At 37.7% G+C, this 20,952-nt stretch overlaps 1 protein-coding gene across 1 annotated transcript in view; it reads left to right on the forward strand.

Moving 5' to 3' along the window:
* SLC35F2 (solute carrier family 35 member F2) overlaps positions 1-20,275 on the forward strand; it is a 29,204-nt gene extending 8,929 nt beyond the window's left edge. Inside the window, exons 2-8 of the mRNA XM_015812978.1 lie at positions 2,407-2,582; positions 3,103-3,230; positions 6,715-6,874; positions 13,716-13,872; positions 15,820-15,872; positions 16,447-16,601; positions 19,276-20,275. Coding sequence (XP_015668464.1) covers positions 2,407-2,582; positions 3,103-3,230; positions 6,715-6,874; positions 13,716-13,872; positions 15,820-15,872; positions 16,447-16,601; positions 19,276-19,521 — 1,075 coding nt within the window. The 3' untranslated portion in view covers positions 19,522-20,275. The remainder of the gene's footprint in view (positions 1-2,406; positions 2,583-3,102; positions 3,231-6,714; positions 6,875-13,715; positions 13,873-15,819; positions 15,873-16,446; positions 16,602-19,275) is intronic.
* Positions 20,276-20,952: the final 677 nt, after the last annotated feature.

A 20,952-nucleotide genomic window follows, 5' to 3' on the forward strand; every position in this document is an offset into this window, starting at 1 on the left:
ATCCTAACAGGTTAATGAGACGGGACTTACCTTTGCAGATCCCCTTTGTAATGGTATGTGGGAATGACCCTGGAAGACAGAGGGAGAGCCGCAGACTGGAAAACTGACATGTAAAAGATGTCTCAGCCCACAGAAGGGACAGGATGTGGGAAATGTTTGTGTTGGTAGGAAAGACCTTGGGATATGGGGTGGAGAGCTATTGCCTAGGGCAGACATGTCAAACACAAGGCCCGGGGGCCAGAATTCTGGGAGTTGAAGTCCACAAGTCTTAAAGTTGCCAAGTTTGAAGACCCCTGACTTAGGCACTCTAACCCTCAACCTATTCAGGGTCCTCCAAATAGTATAAGGGACGTCAGATTCTTCAGCCATATCCTCCTTTAATGTTATTCCTTGCACGATGGTCTCCTTCCTCCTTCTTTTAATTCAATTTTTTTTTTAACCCATAGGTCTAACACCCTTGCAGTGAATGTGCAAATTATCAAGGATACTGTATATTCACAGGTGAACAGCCTTATTGTGGTTTTTGGGTCAGCAGAATAAATCAAGACCATATTCTGCATAACTAAAAGTCTGCCTGAGATCATTCCCATTACCTCATCCAAGAAGGAGCTATTAATCTTTTCTGTCATTGTAAAGTGGGGCAGAGAAAGGCAGCCAAAAGATAATTCTTCTTTTATTTATGGGATGATAAATAATTGATAAGAAGTGGTAATCAATAGTTATCTCAGTAGCACAATTAGGGAAATAAGCAGAGAAGAACATGCTTATTATGCAAGAATGTCTGCGATCTTTTCTTTATGGAAAACAGATTTCCAGAGCTGATATACAAGCATTTTCGGCCATTGTTCCAGTATTATAATGTTATACCCTTCTCCTTCACATTCCTCCACTAGTAAAACATTTGTGAATGCACTGCCTCTTTAATTTCCATCTGTTTGGCAACACTTCTATTTGGCACATCACTTTATGTACTATTAATCTCAATATTGATTGTGTTCCATAGGGCAACAGTTAGGTGTTATGACGCATTGAGCTGTTCATGTAACGAAATGCCTCTATGTAATTTAATGTTAGAACTTTTGTGTAATAGTGCACTGGGGAGAAACATTGAAGAAAATTGTTGTAAATAATAATACATTAAATTAATAGGTTTGCATTTTAAGAACAAGCCTCTGAGACCAATGAAGGAAAGTAAGATGTGGTAGGATTCTTAAAGTAAATAAGCAAGACAGTTATGAGCAATGCTTCAGGTCGGTTGAAATTATGAGAGCACATATGGGCATTGTTACCGGCATAAAGTGTTTGCCTGTTCATAAAAAAGTTGCTCTGGATGGAAAGAGCATCATACCCCAGAAAGCAAACTGGTGATCATCACTTGCTGTTAGTCTTCCAGGAATGTCTGTCAACCTAGTTTGTTGTTGCTATGGTTCATCAAATCACCTGTGACTCCTGGTGATTTCAAGAACAAGTCCAAGCAAGTTTCTTAATAATGTTTGTGTTGCCATTACATTCTTAGCAGTTGCTCTTAGACTTATATACTACTTTATAGTGCTTTACAGCCCTCTCTAAGCAATTTACAGAATCAGCATATTGCCCCAACAATCTGGGGCCTCATTTTACTGACCTCGGAAGAATGGAAGGTTTAGTCAACCTTGAGTTGGTCAGGATTGAACTCCTGGCTGTGGGCAGGGTTAGCCTGAAATTCTAACAACTGCACAACCATGACTCTTGGCTCTCTCTTCCTAGGGCTGAGAAAGAGGGACTGTTATATCCAGCTGACTTTTATGTCTAGGCAGGACTCTAGGTTGTAGTGCCTTTAGCCACTATCTCAAACATGGCTAGTTTCATTTTCTCTTTTTCTGGGCAGAGCAGGACTTTTCCAAACAAGGATTGGCAACCAATATTAGGTTCTATGAACATATATAGAGTGCCTACAGAGCCTTGAGGTATTCATGTGAATACAAGCTATGCTTTACTTTTCATATGCCACAGTTTTTGAAATGAAAAAATAGAAGTGCATATCCCACTGTAAAACATTTTCTTTTTCATCCTTAAAAATTGCTGTTGCTATTCTAACTTCTGCAGTTTAAATATCCCACTGTGAGAATGGTAGAAAATTTTCTCCACTTGAAATGGTATTGCCTAACAGTGACAGCTGGGTAGCATTGGAAGTTGGTTCAACAGGATTAGGTCTTCTTTTCACCTAAGTAACCAAATGCCCCTTTATTCTTGCTTTTTTTCAAGCATCTGGGTCAACCGATAAATGTGTTTGCTGATTAAATTCTTCTTGCTAATAGAGATTTGTGCAAGTACATTTGCAAGGCCATTGTCATGTATTATGAATTGCCTAATTCTGTAAATTGATAAATAAAGCTTTTCTAAGCCACTCTCCTTTTCCATTTGCAGGCGTATTGTGAAAACACTTCTCCTGGGTCAAATACTCTCCTTGCTTATTTGTGGGACTGCAGTCACAAGCCAGTTTCTTGCCGACAAATACAGCATCAACACTCCAATGCTGCAGAGTTTCATAAACTATTGTTTGCTTTTCCTAGTGTACACAACAACTCTTGCATTTAGGAAAGGTAAAATGGAATATATTGAACTCAAAAACTTCCTATATTACTCTCCAACTATGTTCTCCTTCAGAATAGTCCATTCCATCCCCTAGCTTAATGTGTTTCTTCTTGAATTTTATCCCTCTCCTTCCTTCCTTCCTTCCTTCCTTCCTTCCTTCCTTCCTTCCTTCCTTCCTTCCTTCCTTCCTCCCTCCCTCCCTCCCTCCCTCCCATCCATCCATCCATCCATCCATCCATCCATCTATCTGATTTATATGGCTCACCAACTCATCAAGGCAGCTCTGGCTAGCATAGAATTAAAATAATAAGAAATTATAATAATAGAAACAAAGAGATAGCAAAACATGCATTCAGTGCTATCAAATCGAACAAGTACCATCTATGATGCGGACATCCAACTACCTTAGCTTCAGCTTCAGAGAGTGCCTTTTTCCCACATTTCATTTAAGTTCTCATATTGATGGAACAGAAAAAGGGAGCATCCGTGGAATAGTAGATGGACTTACATGTTTGCTTTTTGTTTCAGATGGTGATGGAATCTTGCAGATCCTAAAGAGGAAATGGTGGAAGTACATTTTGCTTGGATTGGCCGATGTTGAAGCTAACTACACCATTGTGAAAGCCTATCAATATACAACTATAACAAGTGTCCAGGTAAAAATAATAGTGTATATTTTGGCATGTTAAGCATTAATATTTCTATTGTTGCAACAGTTTGTCTAGGCAATTGCTATTTATAATCTAATATAGAAGGGTGATCAAATTAGATCCTTAACTTCAGCCATGAGGTTCATTGGGTGATTTTGAAAGGATCTCTGTGTTTTATAGGGTTGGTGCAAGAATGCAGTAATGGTGGAAAAACCAGTTATGCCACCTTGGGTTTACTGAAATGTAATTTCAGTATCATACAATAAATTGGTAGGAGAATAGCATTACCAATAGCATTTAGACTTATTTACCCCTTCATAGTACTTTAAAGCAGAGGTCCCCAACCTTTTGGGCACCAGGGATTAGTTCCTTGGAGAAAGGTTTTTCTACGGATCGGAGAGTGCATAGTTTTGTGTGCTGCCTGCATCCCATGGATGGGGCTTTGCTTGTTTGTGCGGACTGGTTGCTGGCATGCTGCGGCCCGGTACTGGTCTGTGGACCAGGGGTTGGGGACCCCTGCTTTAAAGCACTCCCTAAGCCAGGGGTGGAGAACTATGGCCCTTTTATGACTTGGGGACTTCAACTTTCAGAATTCCTGAGCCAGCCATGAGGTCCACAAGTCATAAAGGGGCAATAGTACCCTACCTCTGTTTTAATTGGTTTAGAGAGTCAGCATATTGCCCCCAACAATCTGGATCCTAATTTTACTGACCTCGGAAGGATGGAAGGCTGAGTCAACCTTGAACTGGTCAGGATCAAACTGCTGACAGTCAGTAGAGTTAGCCTGCAATACTGCATTCTAACTATGCACCACTACGGCTCTTAACCGAATGCTGATTCTATCTGTTTTAGAATAGAAATGGCTGTTAAAATACAGCACCAGCCCTCTTCATGTAGCTCCTGAATTCAAAGAGAAAAGTTATCCCACATTGCTGTACTGAAAGTTACAATGACCTCATTTTATATGCCCACTAAAATGTGTTTTAATGATCAAATTGATCCCTGATTTTTAAGATGTTAAAAGCCTTCGGGCATTAATGGAAGATCACAGCATGCAATCTGAGAATTCCTTCACATAGCCTTGAATTATATCAATTTCTTTGCAAAGTAAAAAAATGCGCTTTTGTGCCCTTTGTCATGTCTGAGGCCTGAACATCCTTTGGCACTGCTGCTGAGGTGGATTTCACAGTGGAAATCACAGTTTGACAGTGAATGGATTCTTAACTTTGTCCATCGATGCAAACATAGTTTTAGTCTGCAGTCTACAAGATACAATCATTTCCTCGCTGACAGGATACTTTTGATGTTTCATCAGTGGCTTTTTCTTTTTGAGGAGATCATTTTGATAATACATATATTTATATTGATGCTACTGAAGCGAGGAAAATTCTGTTGGTCTAAAATTAGGACTGAATTGAAAAGAAGCATTATTTTTATTCAGTTGCGAATTCTCACAAAAGTAGGGAAGTTTTGGTGGAAGAAACTCTCTTCCCAGCCTGACAGTCCAACATTTTGCTCTGTAATGTTAAGAAATCAGAGCCAGTTTGGTGTAGTGGTTAAAGTTAATGGACTAGAAGCTTGGAGATTGTTGTTTGAATCCTCTCTTAGGCATGGAAGTTGGCTAGGTGACTTTGCATCAGTCTCTGTCTCTGTCTCAGCCCTAGACTGGGAAGTCAAAGCTATCTATCTACCAACCTGCATTAGATCAAAGTGGAAGATTATAGTCCATAACCTTCAGCGAAGAGGTGGATTGATTCAGGATGTTGTTGAGTAATAAACATTAAATATACCCCAATCTCAAATTTAGACTATTGATTAACCTGCTTAACTATTCCTTTTCTAAGCATCTGGGGACATATCGATGTTATAATTCAGTTGGTGTTTGGGGAGCAATATTTCTATCCATAAATCAAGAGAAACTCTCAAGGTCTCCTCAGCCTACTGACCCACAGATACTTCTTTTGAAATCACTTTGGCAAAGTAGCAGGTTTTTTAAAACAAAAATATTTATTTTAGTAGCATTATTGAACAAAAACATTCTCCTCAACTGGAAACTTCCCTTCCATAAGAGTGATCCAACTGCTTGTTTTAGATAAGAAAAACCAACTGATGCTAGTTTGAAGAACTGTGTTGCAGATTTTTTTTTTCCTTTTGAGGCTGCTAGCAGTAGGAACACAGTTACTGTTTCCCAGCTACTAAGACCACAGTATGGTGATCTTGGCAGTGAGCTTCATTGACCTAAGTGGTCCTCCTTCTGAGGAAATCTGGATAAAATCCTAGAATTCTAGTATAAAGTTCTTCTTTGGGCCTTATTTAAAGTTCAGAAGATTAGTTTTTTTATTTTCTTAGTCTCGCCATAACATTGGAACAAATGATCCAGTGTTAACTAGAGAGTCTGTAATAGTATTTCTCAACCGTAGCAAGTTTAAGATACTCCCAGAATTCCCCAGCCAGCATGACATTGAGTTGAAGTCCACATATTTTAAACTTGCTATGGTTGAGAAGAAACACTGGTCTATAATATTTATTTGTTAAATTTATAGCTTGCCTTTTTTGTCCCGGAGCTCACAATTTCCCTTTTTTTAACTGCACAGCAGTGATTTTGTGGGGAAGATTGAACTGAGAGTGTTGGTTCAAAGTTACCCAATGAGTTTCCATGGCTGAAGATAGTCTTGAACCTGGGAGTTACTAGTCCTAATCTAACACCTTAACCGCTACATTACACTACTTCTCATGGTATGGACATTTGGAGATAAAGCAGGAGGAAATGGATGCTAGATTACAAAGATCAGAGGAAGAATCTCTTTGATGCCTGCTGGGTGGTGGCCAAGTATTTTATTTTAAAATATACTCAGGATAATCTCATAAAGTAGCATACTTTTGGTTGCTGTTATTAATATGTTGTTAAAGTTTTGTTAAAAAGTTTGATTAAGGTACTAGACCTTGGCCAGGATAGAGATATAGTTGGCATGAGGAGGGAACAACCCCTCCAAACAAAGTGGAACTTTGGTTTAATTTAAATTTAGATTAAGGAGAATATGTTTTATTAATTTAAAGCTAATAACATGTCTGTCCATGTATTAAGCAATTTCCTTTAATTTTTCAATTTATTGCCAGCTTGGGAAGGGCCTTAGAGTTAGCTTATATAGCCCTGTGTTCCATTGAAAACAACTTAAAAAGATCTCTTTGAATTGAGTTCAACCATTAAGTTTTCTCTGCAACGCTTTTGGAAAGACTGCCTTCTAGAATTTTTCCCCCAGCGTAGACGGGACTTCCTCGTGATCCATCATTGAGATATTAACCAGGTGTCATCCTGCTTGGGTAGATCAACCAGTTGCTGCTACGAACTGTATAAAAACCATTTAGGCTGTTTAACCTGATTTACACCGGATGGGTACCACATCCTGAGCATCTCCTATCTGGGTGAGAAAAGACTACTTCCCATTCTTTTTTTTTATGATGGAGTTCTCTTTCTTTCTGTGTATGGCAGCTCCTGGACTGTTTTGGGATCCCTGTGCTGATGGCTTTATCATGGTTCATTCTCCGTGCAAGATATAAATTAATCCATTTCATTGCTGTTGCTGTTTGTCTGTTGGGCGTAGGGACCATGGTCGGTGCGGATATATTAGCTGGAAGGCAAGATGGTGAAGGTAAGGCTTGGGCAAAATAACTTGCTAAGTATGCCAAAACTCTAACCATGATAGCAGCAAGGAATATTTTAAATTTAAATATTTTAAATTCATTGATGAAACTCAGATTTGTGCCTAGTAGTGAAGAATGTTCTCTGGAAAAATCTGGCTAGACAAAATAATAGTTTTCTTGTTTGGACAGACTTTTTTTTTTTTTTACTCTGCTAAGTTCAGAAAGTCAGTGTTTCCTTAGCCTAAAAAAGTTAGCTAGCTAAATGAAATGATAAATATATGTGTGTGTGTATACACAGGAACTCATACTTTTATCTAGACACTCATAGCAAAATCAGTTTACAAGAACATTTTTGGTAGGAAAATGGTCTGTTCTTTCTTTTTTTATCCAAAAACAAACAGGAAAAAAAATCCACCCCCAAATATTTAGAATTACTTTCGGCAAGTGCTGACTGTACCGTATGGCACAGATAGTCTTCAACTTACAATAGTTCATTTAGTGACTTATGACTGTTTTTCTCATGACCGTTGAAGCATCCCATGGTCATGTGATCAAAATTCAGACTGACTCGTGTTTATGACAGTTGCAGTATCCTGGGGTCATGTGATCATCTTTTGCAACCTTCTCGCAAGCAAAGTCAATGGGGGAGCCAGATTCACTTAATAACCATGTTACTAACATAACAGCTGCAGTGATTCACTTAACAACTGTGGCAAGAAAGGTTGTAAAGGGGCAAAACTCGCTTAACAAATGTCTCACTTAGCAACAAAAACTTTGGGCTCAATTGTGCTAGTAAGCTGAGGACTATCTGTACTGAGAAAAATTAGCCAATTTTTGGTGTGGGTGGATTTATTTTAAAGAAAAAAACTATGCCTTAAGCCACTGCAAGACTTAAGTCAATCCACTTTGCCCTTAAAAATCCCTCCAATTCCACATACTATATGGGCCAAAAAAAATATTAGCTATTTGAGGATGCGCAGAGAGCTGGATGTGTGGGAGGCATAAGTGGGATGTAAGTAGCAGTTTTCCCATCCATGCATTAGGTGCTTAGTAGATCAATGACTTGGCTGAGTGTAGAAAACCTTCAGAGTTTCACTTATTGCAATATTCTGTTTTTAATGCTTATTTATCCTGGCACAGTGAATGAGTTTCTCTTTGGATGGAAACACCATGAATTGTTTTTATGAGGAAACCTGATAGTAGATGTACAATTACTGCTTTCTTTAGAAAGTGGAAGGGAGTTAGCTTAGAGAAACGTCCTTGATCCATATTTTGCCATTCGAGATATTTGCAGTATCTTTGTGATATTGCCCACAGCTGTGTTTTGCTACAAGCTTCATGTTGTCTAAAAGAGCTTACTGTTTTTTGCTTCCCCTGCAGCACATCCTATGCTCTTCTCCAAAACATTGGGAGCAATTCTCTTCCTGCAAGGTCTTGACTAACATTTGTGGTGAGGAAAGCATGTGAGAATCCCCCGCCACCATAATCCACTCCTGATGCCATGCAGTTCTTGGGGAATGGGAAGGAAAATCCAGCACTTGCATGGTTTCATTGCCAACCCCTCTCTATTGATACAGTTCTTAAATTTAGTGTATTACAAACTCAGTCACAAAATTCTTCAAAGCTTTAACAGGCCTCTTTTGTAAATGGAAAATTTATCTAGGTCACTCTCTTGGCTTGTTACTTGTGCATCTGTTTGAATTAAGAAGACATATATCTAGTGTAGCATCTTTTTCCATATCATACTTGAAGCCTATTATTTTTAATCCTTTCAGGTCAGTCCCAGTCTTGTCCAGTAAAACTTGTTTCTCTGGCATAACATCTTTTAAATACAGTCTGCCTACAGAGGAAGATATTCTAAAGATTAACCTATGGGTCCATTGTTCAAAAATATCCTTCAATATGTCCAACGTTAAAATATTTTGCTTCATTCTATATTAGTAAGTGAAATTTAAGTGTTGTTCTCCTTTAAATGTAATCTTTGTTCCCTCGGGTTCCCTGTGGTGTTCAAGTTCAACCTTGGGAGGGTTATCCTGTCATGTTTTTTTTTTAAAAAAAGAATTCAAAACAAAAGCATTTTTCTATCTGAAGGACTCCAAAGTTCATCTGTGCCCTTAGTCCATTTATAACTTTTTAAAATCAAATTTCTAATTACTCTTTTGTTGTTTATTCCATTTTTTTTAAATCCTTAAACTTGTATTTAAAACATCTTTCACTAAAGATTAAAAGAAACTCAGACTTGTCAATCCAAAGATTCCTAATAGCTGAAAAGCAGTTAAAAGCAATTTACAGAAGTGATTAGAAAAGAAAGTCCTCAATTCATGACCACAACTGAGCCCAAAATTTCTGTTGCTAAGAAGGACTAGGGCAGATATGAGGGCAGTGTTCCAGTTCAAGCAGGGGATTGGACTAGATGACCTCCAAGGTCCCTTCCAACTCTGTTGTTCTATGTTCTAAATGTTCTAAAAGTAGTTTTGCTCTATTTTATGACCTTTCCTGCCACAGTTATTAAGTGAATCGCTGCAGTTATTAGGTTAGTAACGTGAATTGGACTTCCCCATTGACTTTGAAGGTCACAGAAGGTGATCGCATGACCCCTAGGGCACTGCAACTGTCATAAATATGAACCAGTTGCCAAGGGTCTTAATTTTGATCCTGGAGATGCTGCAATGGTTGTGTGAAAAATGGTCATAAATCACTTTTTTCAATGTTGATGTAATTTGAAACGGTCACTAAACGAATGGTTGTATGTCGAGGGCTGCCCGTATATGAACCCTGTGTCCTTTAGAAGACAATAACCTTCCCCAGTTTGAGCAAAAGATGGCTATTCCCTGGTCTCCCAGAGCTGCTGGAAAATGCTATTTTGCAGTCTCCTTGTGAGGAGCAACTGTTTGGAGCACTTGTGGGCGATCTTAGAGTCCTCTTCTTATCTGGAGAGGAATTATGAAGAACCAGTCTACTGGCGGGCTTTTCATTGTGGTGCAGTCTTTGAATCTGCTTTTAGCAGAGCCGTCTTCAGTTTACAATTTCTTCCCTGGAAGCTGACCTACCTTTTAAATTTTATAGGGGTTTTTTTTCAAGTAGGAGATTCATATCCTAGATAAAATCATAAGTTCAATAAAGGCCAAAGTGCTGAAGTCTCTGGCTGCCCTAATGATAGGCTGTAGCCCAAAACATACCTCTTACCCTCTTACAATAGCAACAGAGTCCTCAGTAATTTTTCATTTGTTTAATATCACTTATTTAAAAGATTGTAACTCTGCCTGGAAAAACATCCCCCACCCCATAAAAATGTGCATTTCTGTTGAAAAGAACAATTTGGAGATTGAACAAAGTTCTCAGTAAGATCGTGTTGCAGTAAAGCTTAATAAAACAAGGACTAAAAGTTTTGGCCTCAAAATAAAATAAAATAACATCCATTTGGAAACTTTCTGAAAGGCAGAACCTGGTCCAGCTCTTATGGAGATTGATCTATTGATTTCCATGGAAAGTTAAATTAAGCCATTAATGCAAAATATAGAGAGAATGTGGGGAGGAAATCTAAGATTCTGGGAAGATGATGATTGGCATTATCTGAATATGCGGTTTCTGCTGGGGTTCTTAAAATATCCAAGAGCAGGTAATTTGTTTGTTTTCTACAATATTATCTGTCAAATAGAATCCGTTACTCACAATAGTTTTTACACTGTCTGAATTAGGACTTTGTTGTTGTTCAGTCACTAAGTCACGTCTGATTCTTTGCAACCCTATGGACCACAGCACTCCAGGCTCCCCTCATTCATATTTGTGTCGGATGCTTCCTGTTGAAAGCAATAGTGACATCACCATTGCTGGGGAATACACAATTGGGGGCTCCTTTCATGTCCCAGTTAATGTGTCACCTGAAGTGATATCTATCTATCTATCTATCTATCTATCTATCTATCTATCTATCTATCTATCTATCTATCTATCTATCTATCTATCTATCTATCTACTTGCAAGTGTACACTTTCAAACTGTTAGGTTGGAAGGAGCTGGAGTGAATTTTGGGAACTCACTCTGTTAAGCAGCAGCACTTGGGTTTTGAACATGCGCTTGCTGATCGTCAACACAGTATACTAACTATGGGAGCTACCATGCTCCATGCCAGGCTCCCCTGTCCTCCACTGTTTCCTGGAGTTTGCCCAAATTCATGTTCATTGCATTGAACACTATCTAACCATCTCATTCTCTGCCATCCGCTTCTCCTTTCTCCTTCAATCTTTCCCAACATCAGGACCTTCTTCAATGATTCCTCTCTTCTCATTAGTATTTCAGTTTCAGCTTCAGTATCTGTCCTTCCAGAGAACAGTCAGGGTCGATTTCCTTTAGTGTTGACTGGTTTGATCTCCTTGCAATCCAAGGGACTCTCAAGAGTCTTCTCTGGCACCACAATTTGAAAGTAGAATTAGGATTAGGTATCAAGTTTTAGAGCAAGAAAAGTCTTCTCATCTTGTAAGAGTAGGAATGACTTGATTTCAGGAGAAAGCCAAACATGGAAACTTTTACTAAGTTGTTGAAAGCAGTTTTGCAGCACAAGCTCAGGTTCTTTCGTATGTGTGTGTGTTAAAGTTCTGACATGTGCATCAAAGAAATAGGGCTTATGTTGTGATGGCACAATACTGTCATCATTCTCCCCCTGCCCCCTGCCCCATTGCCTTGCTCTGCAGATGCCAATGAACCCAATTTTTTCTGAGAATGTTTCTTGACTTCAGGGTCAAAAATGACTTACAGGAAGTCCAAAACCGATGATGGCTGGCTACTTTAGTTAAACATATGAATAAGTGTCTTCAAAAGAAACCATGAGAGCTTGATGGCAAAGCTGAGGCAAAAAAAATTAATTGTCCATAGAGGTCAGTTGCTGTATTGTTTTTATAATCTTTGTGGTTTTATGGTCTTTAGATGCTCACATCTAAAGCCCAAAGCTTCTGTAGAATTTAATAGGGAAAGTTTAGGATTGGGGGGTACGGGGAGGGAGGGGGAATAAATAAAGTCAAGATGGTATCTTCAGTTGCATGTGTGAAGCCTCACATGTGCCTTTTTATGTGCCTCACATGCACAATACACATACAAAGAGCGGGGCTTCAAACATGGTTGCAGCTGCCATTGTGATCTTTTTGATTTAATGCTGATTTCCAGGTTTGTTTCCTTGTTTTTATTATGCTGAGAAGAAAAACTCGAACAATACCTTGTTCATGATGGCTTCAGTCAGATAAAGATAGATAGTAAAGACATTACAGGCTAGTTGTTGTACAATTAGTTTTGTACAATTAAAGGCAAAGGTTTTTGATACCTGAATTGAATTCTTTAATTCAGAAGATTGAATTCAGCATTGAGCTGAATTTTTCAATAAATATAGGTAAGTTTCTCTTTTAGTAAACACTTTCCAACACTAATGGGAAACAGTACAGTTCATATGGAGTCAAAATATTGGGTATCTAAATACCGGTAGTATTATTTTTCTGTTTTTTTGTGTGTTTTTTTCAAAATTTCATTTTTTCCTGATTTTAAATTCTGTTTTTAAACAGAATTTAAAGGCTTACTTTATTATGTTTTGTTTAGGATTTGTATGACTGTTCAAGTAATTTTCCAAACTAGTCTTCTTAAAAGAGCCTATATTTTCTTTTGCTATTAAGTTTAAACATTTTGGATACTGTTTCTTATGGATCTTTATGGTCATTAAATGTTATTTTCTCATAAACCTTGACTTAAGGGTACTCTCATTGCTTTCCAACTAGCTGATTTTTATATTGTTCTGAGGCATTATTTCCTTCCATGATATAGGGAATCTATCTTTACATAAATATTGGAATCTGAATACCTTCAGAGTTTACAGATAGAAGAATTTGCCTGTATAAAAATAATGTCACAGGAAAGAAATTTGAAGTGAAATTAAAAGCTTTCAACTTGCCCCTCCAGTCTCCTGATAGAATCACATATAAAAAGATATATCAGATATAGTAAGTAAAGTCTTTTCAAGTTGAGATCCTTGCTGGGTGACTTCTAATAAATAGTACAGAAATACTATTATTATTTTATCCTGGAATGTTTTCTGAAGATTTCCTGATGTTCTCCCAGACCTGTTCTCCAGGTCTGATTTGCTTAGGTTTTTCAGGACAGTCGTGATCATTTATTTGGGTGATGTACTTTAAAAGGAAGGTAAATCTAAGAAAATGTTCTAAATCCCACCTACTGTATGTTTGAAACTAGTCAACTTAAATCAGTGGTTCTCAACCTTTTTAATGCTGTGACCCCAACCGGTCATAAGTCAAGGACTAAACCGGTTGTAAGTCAAGGACTAAACCGGTCATAAGTCGAGGACTAAACCGGTCATAAGTCGAGGACTAAACCGGTCGTAAGTCGAGGACTACCCAACTGGTCGTAAGTCGAGGACTTTCCCTGCCCGGGAGCGCCGCGCATGCGTGGTTCCGTCCCCTGCGCCGGCCGAGGCGTATCTGGCAAGCAGCAGAGACGGAGCAGGCCGACCACCAGCTGGCCCAGCCCAAGGGAGGTAAGGCACCCACCGGAAAAGGGGAAAAAAATGGACAAAAAAAATGGCAGACAAAAAAAATGGCGGACAGCCTTGCTTGGCGACCCCCATGAAATGGTCGATCAACCCCAAATGGGGTCCCGACCCACAGGTTGAGAACCACTGACTTAAATCAAAACTGGGTTTTGATGAAACACTAAACACATTCAATATTTATTGTGTAGGGAGAAAGAAGACACCTTTTCATAAACATTTTAATATTGGAAATATTACTTATCATCATTTTAATTTTATCATTCAAATTCCCTCCAATGTTATTGTCCCTGTTTTCTGTGCAGGAAGCGACGTGGTGATTGGAGATGTCTTAGTCCTCCTCGGCGCTTCATTATATGCCATTTCGAATGTGAGTGAGGAATACATTGTGAAAAATCTGAGCAGAATGGAGTTTCTAGGAATGGTGGGCTTGTTTGGGACTGTTATCAGCGGTCTGCAGCTGTAAGGATCTACTCTATGTATTTTAATTGTAATTAAGAAAACCATCTACAGCACAGAATGGTTTCTCTCTGTGTATTGGTGGGTGTAATTATTAATCCATTGTCAACATCGTAATTAACCTTTGTGGGTGTTTGAGCATCTGTAGGCTTGCAAGGGTGTGACCAGATAGATCTTCATATTTCTTGACTTGGCACACCAAGCTTTCTTACACTTAATTGCTTCTCCCCAACTTTTTGTATCTTTTCATCTATTCTAACCTATAAGGTTAACGGGAAACTCAGATTTCACCTGACCACTGAAGATAACTTTTGATTTGCTTGCCTGATCTAATGTGCACAATTTATATATAGCCTGAATTCAACATTCACCAGCTTATGGGCTGATTGTGCAGTCAGATGGCTGTCAGGTCCAACCAATGGTTATTCATGCAAATAATCTCTTTGACTTTCATAGAATTAGTCATGGAATTAAAGATTCTATGAGATTAACCATTAGTGGATTCAGATCCTGACTTTCTGCAATCATTGCTACAAACTGTTTATCTTTTACAGTTTCAGCAAACAGAAATTCAACTGTTCTTTTCATTGGTTCATTTCTATGTTTGCTTATTTACTTTAGAATTTGTAAGGCACCCATGTTGGTCCTTCGAATTTCCAACTCTTGTTTGTAATTATATAGTTAAAACAGAGTCTTTCTGAATGATTTGAAACAGTTTTTCCCATGTTTCTTGCCACCTGGGCTGAGTTATTGTTTATAAAACAAACTACTAAGGACTTACCTTGTGCCTCTTCATGCCTACTCTTTCTTTCATTACTTTCCCTGCCTCCCCACCAATTTTTCCAGGGTACAAAAATACGGATGATCAGAGAAGCACAGTTTCACAACTGTTCTGTTGCCATTAGTGGTTGTCTATAGTTTTGTACTCCATACTGACTTAGTTGATTATGTGAACTAGACCAATAAAACCCGAAGCTGTGAGTTATTTGCTGGCACAGTGTTCTTCATACTGTTCTTAATACTTCATATTAATATCAAGCTGATTTTCTGGGTGTGGTTCTTATATAACAGAAATAGTTCAAGGGAGGTCAGGTAACAAACCTGCATATTACCAGTAAGACAACACACTTCATATCAAAGGCCATTTAGAAGAGGGGAAAATGGTTAAAGAATAAATATATTTCTTTAGCTTATTTATAAATGCTGATTAACTTTGAGAAAAGGAAGTCAAAGGAATATTAAATAAGCATGTTTTTGATTTCCATTTTAATCCTCTCATCCTCTCCTGATTGAATTCTTGATTGACTGAGCAACTAAATACGTTTCAGTTAGTAAGCTTCTTTTCCATTATGATGTACTATGAATACTGTACCTATTTTTTGATATGTTGAATGTTGAGATATGGACTTGTGCACTTGAATGCAATAAAACCATTGTATAGGTTTTTATTTGAACTTTGGAAAGTTCTGTTTTTTTTAAAAAAAAATCCTCTTAACTTGCTTGTTACAATTTTCAACTCATCAAAAAACCTATTTCTGTGCTTTCTAATACAATATATATTTAATATACCATCACCATCTGTATGCTACCTCCCAACATTCCGTAGTACAATGTAACCATTTTAAGAGAATTTAGTTGACAAAGTGAGCTCATTTCTCCAAAAGTTTATGCTGTTATAAATCTGTTCTTCTTTAAGGAGCAAAAAATGTTTTTATGTGTATGGATCTCAAAGCTGTAATTCTATACATTCTGACTTGAGATGGAATCCACTAAACCCCGTGGGACTAACTTTTAAATAAAGGTTAATTTGCTGTAAGATGATTTGTCTATTAATTTATCTATTACTTGTTATTTTATTCTAGACTCTAGAAACAATAGCCTCACATTTTAATGAGCATTTCTTTTCTGTTTTTATTTTTTTCTCCTCCTCTTTTCCCCCCTGCCTTTTAGAGCTATTGTGGAACACAGAGACATAGCTAATATTCAGTGGAACTGGAAAATTGGTATGTATGTGTGTTGTACAACACAGGGACAAATAAACTGAATTGCTTTGCATATCAGGCCTACTTTTATTATGTTACCTAGTCAACTAAAATAAATAACAATGTGGGGATAGAGAGGGTTTTTGCAATGCTAGTTACATGTTTAGAGAAAAATGCATAAAATCCAGACATTCTGCTTGCATTGAATATAAAGGATCAGTACAAACAAACTTAATCTTCCCTGCATAATAAATGTATAATGAAAGTCACTGTGTACATGTCTTCATTTTGCGGTCATCTCCATTTGCTATAAAGGTCTATGGATATGACATTAATAAGTTAGTAAGTTAGTAAGTATTTAGTTAGAAGTATTGAATTCCCATCTATTGTTTGGCTATGTTCATTGCCAGCCATTAGGGATTGGGAATACTGTTGTCTCTCACTTGTTTTGGGAGAATCTGAAAACAGAGAATCTGAAAAAAGTATTGCCGGTGGCAAAAAAAGCAATTTCTGGATATTAATGTTTGCCCTTGCCCCACTTTTATATTCTTGACATTCAGTCTCTGAACTGAAAAGTTGTTGCTTTTTTCCCCAGCCTTGCTCTTCTTGGCTTTTGCCTTGTGCATGTTCGGGCTGTATAGTTTCATGCCGATTGTGATCAGAGTGACAAGTGCCACCTCTGTCAACTTGGGCATCCTGACAGCTGATCTCTACAGTCTTTTCTTTGGACTTTTCCTATTTGGCTACAAGGTGAGTGAGATTTGGATCCTGGTAAGTGAGCACATTCAAGTATGCTTGGAATAAGGAATTAAAGCATCAGCAGTTTTGCAACCTTTTAATAACTAACTAATTTATTGTCGTGTTAATGTTTGTTGTTTAGAATTCACGTTTATTACACCAGACGTTTTTGTAGACTACAGTCTACGTCAGATGCACAAAGAATTAAAAGAGTATCTGCAGACACATTGTTCTTTGAGAGAATAGAAGGATGTTAGCCACCTTCCCTGGTAATGCAACTTTGACTGCCAAGTGTCTGATCCTACAGGAATAAAAAAAGGTTCCCTATCATTTTAACTCTGATTTGTTGACTTATTGTGATCTTGGTTATACTTTGCACTAAGTCAAAACCACAATTTCCGAACCACATGTCATACTCAGCTAAAAGGAAGCTAAACATTTTTGTGAATTAGGTCAAATGTATGAACACAAGCAGTGTCGTGTTTCCCTAAAACTTGGAAACCTGAAAGCGCCATGAATTCTGAGATCTGTGGTGCCACCGCATTGAGAGAATAGCAATTTGGAAAAGTCAGAGCACATATTACCATAAAAAGAGGCCAGCCCTCTGTAACCTCCCCAGAGATAACAACCCTATAGTCTGACTAAGATCTTGAAAGTTTACTCTGGATTATTTGGTGAAACTCTGTAGGTTTGTGCAAGTCTCCATCGCACAATGTTTTAGAGTGATAAACTAGCATTATCTACTGCATTTGGATAACTGATTTGCTGAAATATCTGTGAGGGGATGAGATGACTCCAAAAGGTCATTTTTCCTAGCAAAACTGCTGTCTCAGATTCTTGGCCTAGAGCTGGTTTCAGACCTGAAAGAGTAGTTTCCATAGTTCAGTCACATCTATTTGAACTTTAACAGAAGGATAGGAAATAAGCATGGCTGGCAATTTAGGAGAAGTAACTTTGAGTCAGAATATATAATGTGGAGCTGGAATGAAGCTACCTTCAAAAGAGAACCTTTATTGCACTAACTCTGGTTGATTAAAGATTACTGAAGCTTTTCAGCTTACTCAGAATTCTTAACAGGTTCTTTTCTCAGAAGAAGAATTATATTTAACCAACTAATTACATTTTTATTACGACAGCCAGAGTTTTCCACACCTCAGAACAATTCATTCAAATATGCTCAGGCCAATGTTTAATTGGCTAAAACTTTATTTGTGATTGGATTTAAAGACTTCTAAATGTTTGCAGTAGGTATCCATGATGATTTGGACACCAAAAGTCACACTTTGATTTTGAATGATGTGCCAGGAGTCAGGGCAGAAAAGTAAACTTGGTTTCATTTCATTTATACTTAAACAGAAATATAACTAATTATAGTTAATATAATTACTGTCTAATTACAGCAGGTGATGATATCTTTGTTGATCTTGAAAAAACTGTTCAAATTGAATCCAGTTAATATTTGGATAGGAAACACTGGGAAACTCGGGGCTATAAACTTGACTTGGAGGTTAGAAAAACATCTTAAAAGAAGAAAGTGGCAACCTTGTTTCATTTGGTTGCTAATAAAACAGCATAAACATGTTAATATAAGAAGTCTCTAGGGCACTCACATGATTTTGGGAAGTCTTAGAGGGACCCCCAAGTTGAAGGGGGAAAAAATACATGCCTATTCTATAAATTTCCTTGTCTACCAGCAGCAATTAAAATATCACGTGGAAGCAAAAGTGCTCATAATCTGTCTCCTGATTTGGATGACTGCCAAATTGGAGTGTTATAAAATATTTTGAGATAGAGTCTCACCTTTGCATATGGTTTTGGTGCCTTGAATAAAAGCTGTTTCCTCATGTACGTGAGCCCTAGTACATTATTTTACTAATGATAGATAGCTTGGAGCTGCTTATGGGTTCTTCTAGAATTTCTGGCAAGTAGATCATCTACCCTTAGTCTGGGGACTAAAAATGCTTCAGAGTTTTTAATGCTTTTCTGATCTTCTGCATCCAAATAGATACATTTCAGTTTACCTACCAAAATCAAAGGTGAAAGCTCAAGATAGATACCAATGGATACCAGCATAAATCTGCTCCTGTAGCTAAATCATGTCTTCAGTTTTGAAGAAACGTTGCAGCTAATGCTAGACCTAAGACTTATTTTCTTCTGTTGTTTGTTTGTCAAACTGTTTGAATCAACAGTGGGAGGGAAGGTTAGAAGTAAAGCTGGCTAAGTAGAGCAAAAGTGATGTGAGACTGGGGCAAGGCCTAGAATTAAACCTCCCTCTCCCGTCTTCTCAATCTGCCCTTCAAATAGCACAGGTCTTGAGTTAACCCAGTAATTTATCCAAATATAATTGAAAGAATTTGATACAGTAAATCCTCTTGTCATTTCAGTAAAGCCTTTGCTGTTAAAAAAAAGCCACAAAATGCATAGACATCTAGTATAAACTATGTTGATGTGATCTGTATCATGTTATTATATAAATGACACAAATAGAGGGTTATTTGTATCATCATATAATTGATGCAAATTATATCATTTATATCATTTATGCACTGATATCATAATGCCTATAATATCTCTCACTCCTCTGGATGCCCATTTTTAGGATAGATGGAATTTATGGTTATCCATATTTGTATGGAAGAGACTATTCATCTCTATACTTCTCTTTCTCTCTTTTTATGTTGATCAGTTTTCCGTGCTGTATCTCTTATCCTTTGTGGTCATCATGATTGGCTTCATCATGTATTGCTCCACCCCAACCCGTACTGCAGAGGTTCCCTCAACCACCTTGCCAATGGCAGATAGTACTGGATTTGACAACCTTGCTTTAAAAATTGAGGAGAACCACCTGGATTCCACTGACATGTTGACAACACAGTGCAACAAAGATGATAGCCAGGCAGAAGACACAACTACAAAATTAACAGCCTTGTGAAATTGAAATTTCAGCTGCTGAAGTTGCTCTGGAGAAATCAGAAAGCACCAGATGACGCTATGTTATGGTGGACAAACTGGAGAAATACCAATTATGGCATTTGTGCTCATGACAAAGTTTGGAAACGTATCACCAAAACAAGGAGGGCTAGGTCCTTACTTGGAACACTGATATTAATTCTTGTTTACTGAAGATTATTCTTAGAGCTGACAAGTGAATAGAAAAGTAGATACTAGACTGTCTTTCTATCAAAGAAAGCCAGATTATACTCAGAATAAACATATGTTTTCTTTTGAGTAATTTCTTATGTTCTCAAACTTATACGTGGTCAATGAGGTTAGCAAGAAGAAAATGGAAAGATGGAAAACAAGAAAGAAAAACACAAAACATAAAATCAGATGGCAGCTAGGATCAGAGAGACTCGGAACACAGATCAAGGTTAGTGAAGGATCCTTATCTCCCAGACTGCTAAACCATGAGGATGAGAAATCTTGCATTTTGGAAGTGTGAATCCTGTGTAAGAGACTCTGATCTTTATCCACTTAACATGCAGAGACAATGTATATTGTTCACATTAATTTAATTGCAACACAATTCTTAGGTTCAGTTGCATTGACTGCTGATGCTAATAAATGAAGAAAAAGCATGACTAATTTTATGACATGAAAAGATGCATCAAACCCTTTTTTTAGTTGTGTGCACGAGCACGCATGCGTGTGCACAAACACACTTGAAGTGTACCTGTTCTGCAATCAAACAAGATATTTTATTTTTTGCAGAAGATAATCTATGTGTAGATCAATTGCTTTGAAAATATAAAGATACTGTTAACAACAAGTGGTTTCCCAAATTGTATGAATGCATATGTATATATAAACAGGAGGGAGATATTTGTCACCTTGCTAAGTATAGTTGCTATATCTCCCAGCATCTTTCACCTTTGACTACACTAGCTGGAGTTGCTGACGGTTGTAGTTTAGCAACTTCTGAAGGGCCATAAGTTCTCCCACTCCTGATACAAGCAGAATAAAATGGGAACTCTGATTACTGTTCCAAATTCACTTCCCTAGCAGCTCCAAGGAGATAATTTGAATGCTCTTGATGACGTAGAAGTAGAGGGTATGAGTTTAATCCTACTTGTTGTATATTCCTTGAAAAGAGTGATGAGAAACATAGCTGATGTTTTTATGCCACTTAAACGATAATGTGGTGACACTTCCAAGAATTATTGTCCCACCTCTGGGAACAGTCAAGTCTTATGTAAAAGTGGCTTGGAGGAAAAACACAAGGACTAAGTTCTCTCATTGTCCCCTGGGTATTTTTGTCTTTTTGGAACACAAGGTACTTCAAAAATTCTAGGGAATTGTTCAGAGTGGGTCTTGTACTTAAAGATAAAGGTAAAGCTTTCCCCTGTCCAGTCATGTCTGACTC

This window comes from Protobothrops mucrosquamatus, unplaced genomic scaffold, assembly GCF_001527695.2.
Source record: "Protobothrops mucrosquamatus isolate PMUCROS unplaced genomic scaffold, P.Mucros_1.0 scaffold_66, whole genome shotgun sequence".
Classification (NCBI taxonomy): domain Eukaryota; kingdom Metazoa; phylum Chordata; class Lepidosauria; order Squamata; family Viperidae; genus Protobothrops; species Protobothrops mucrosquamatus.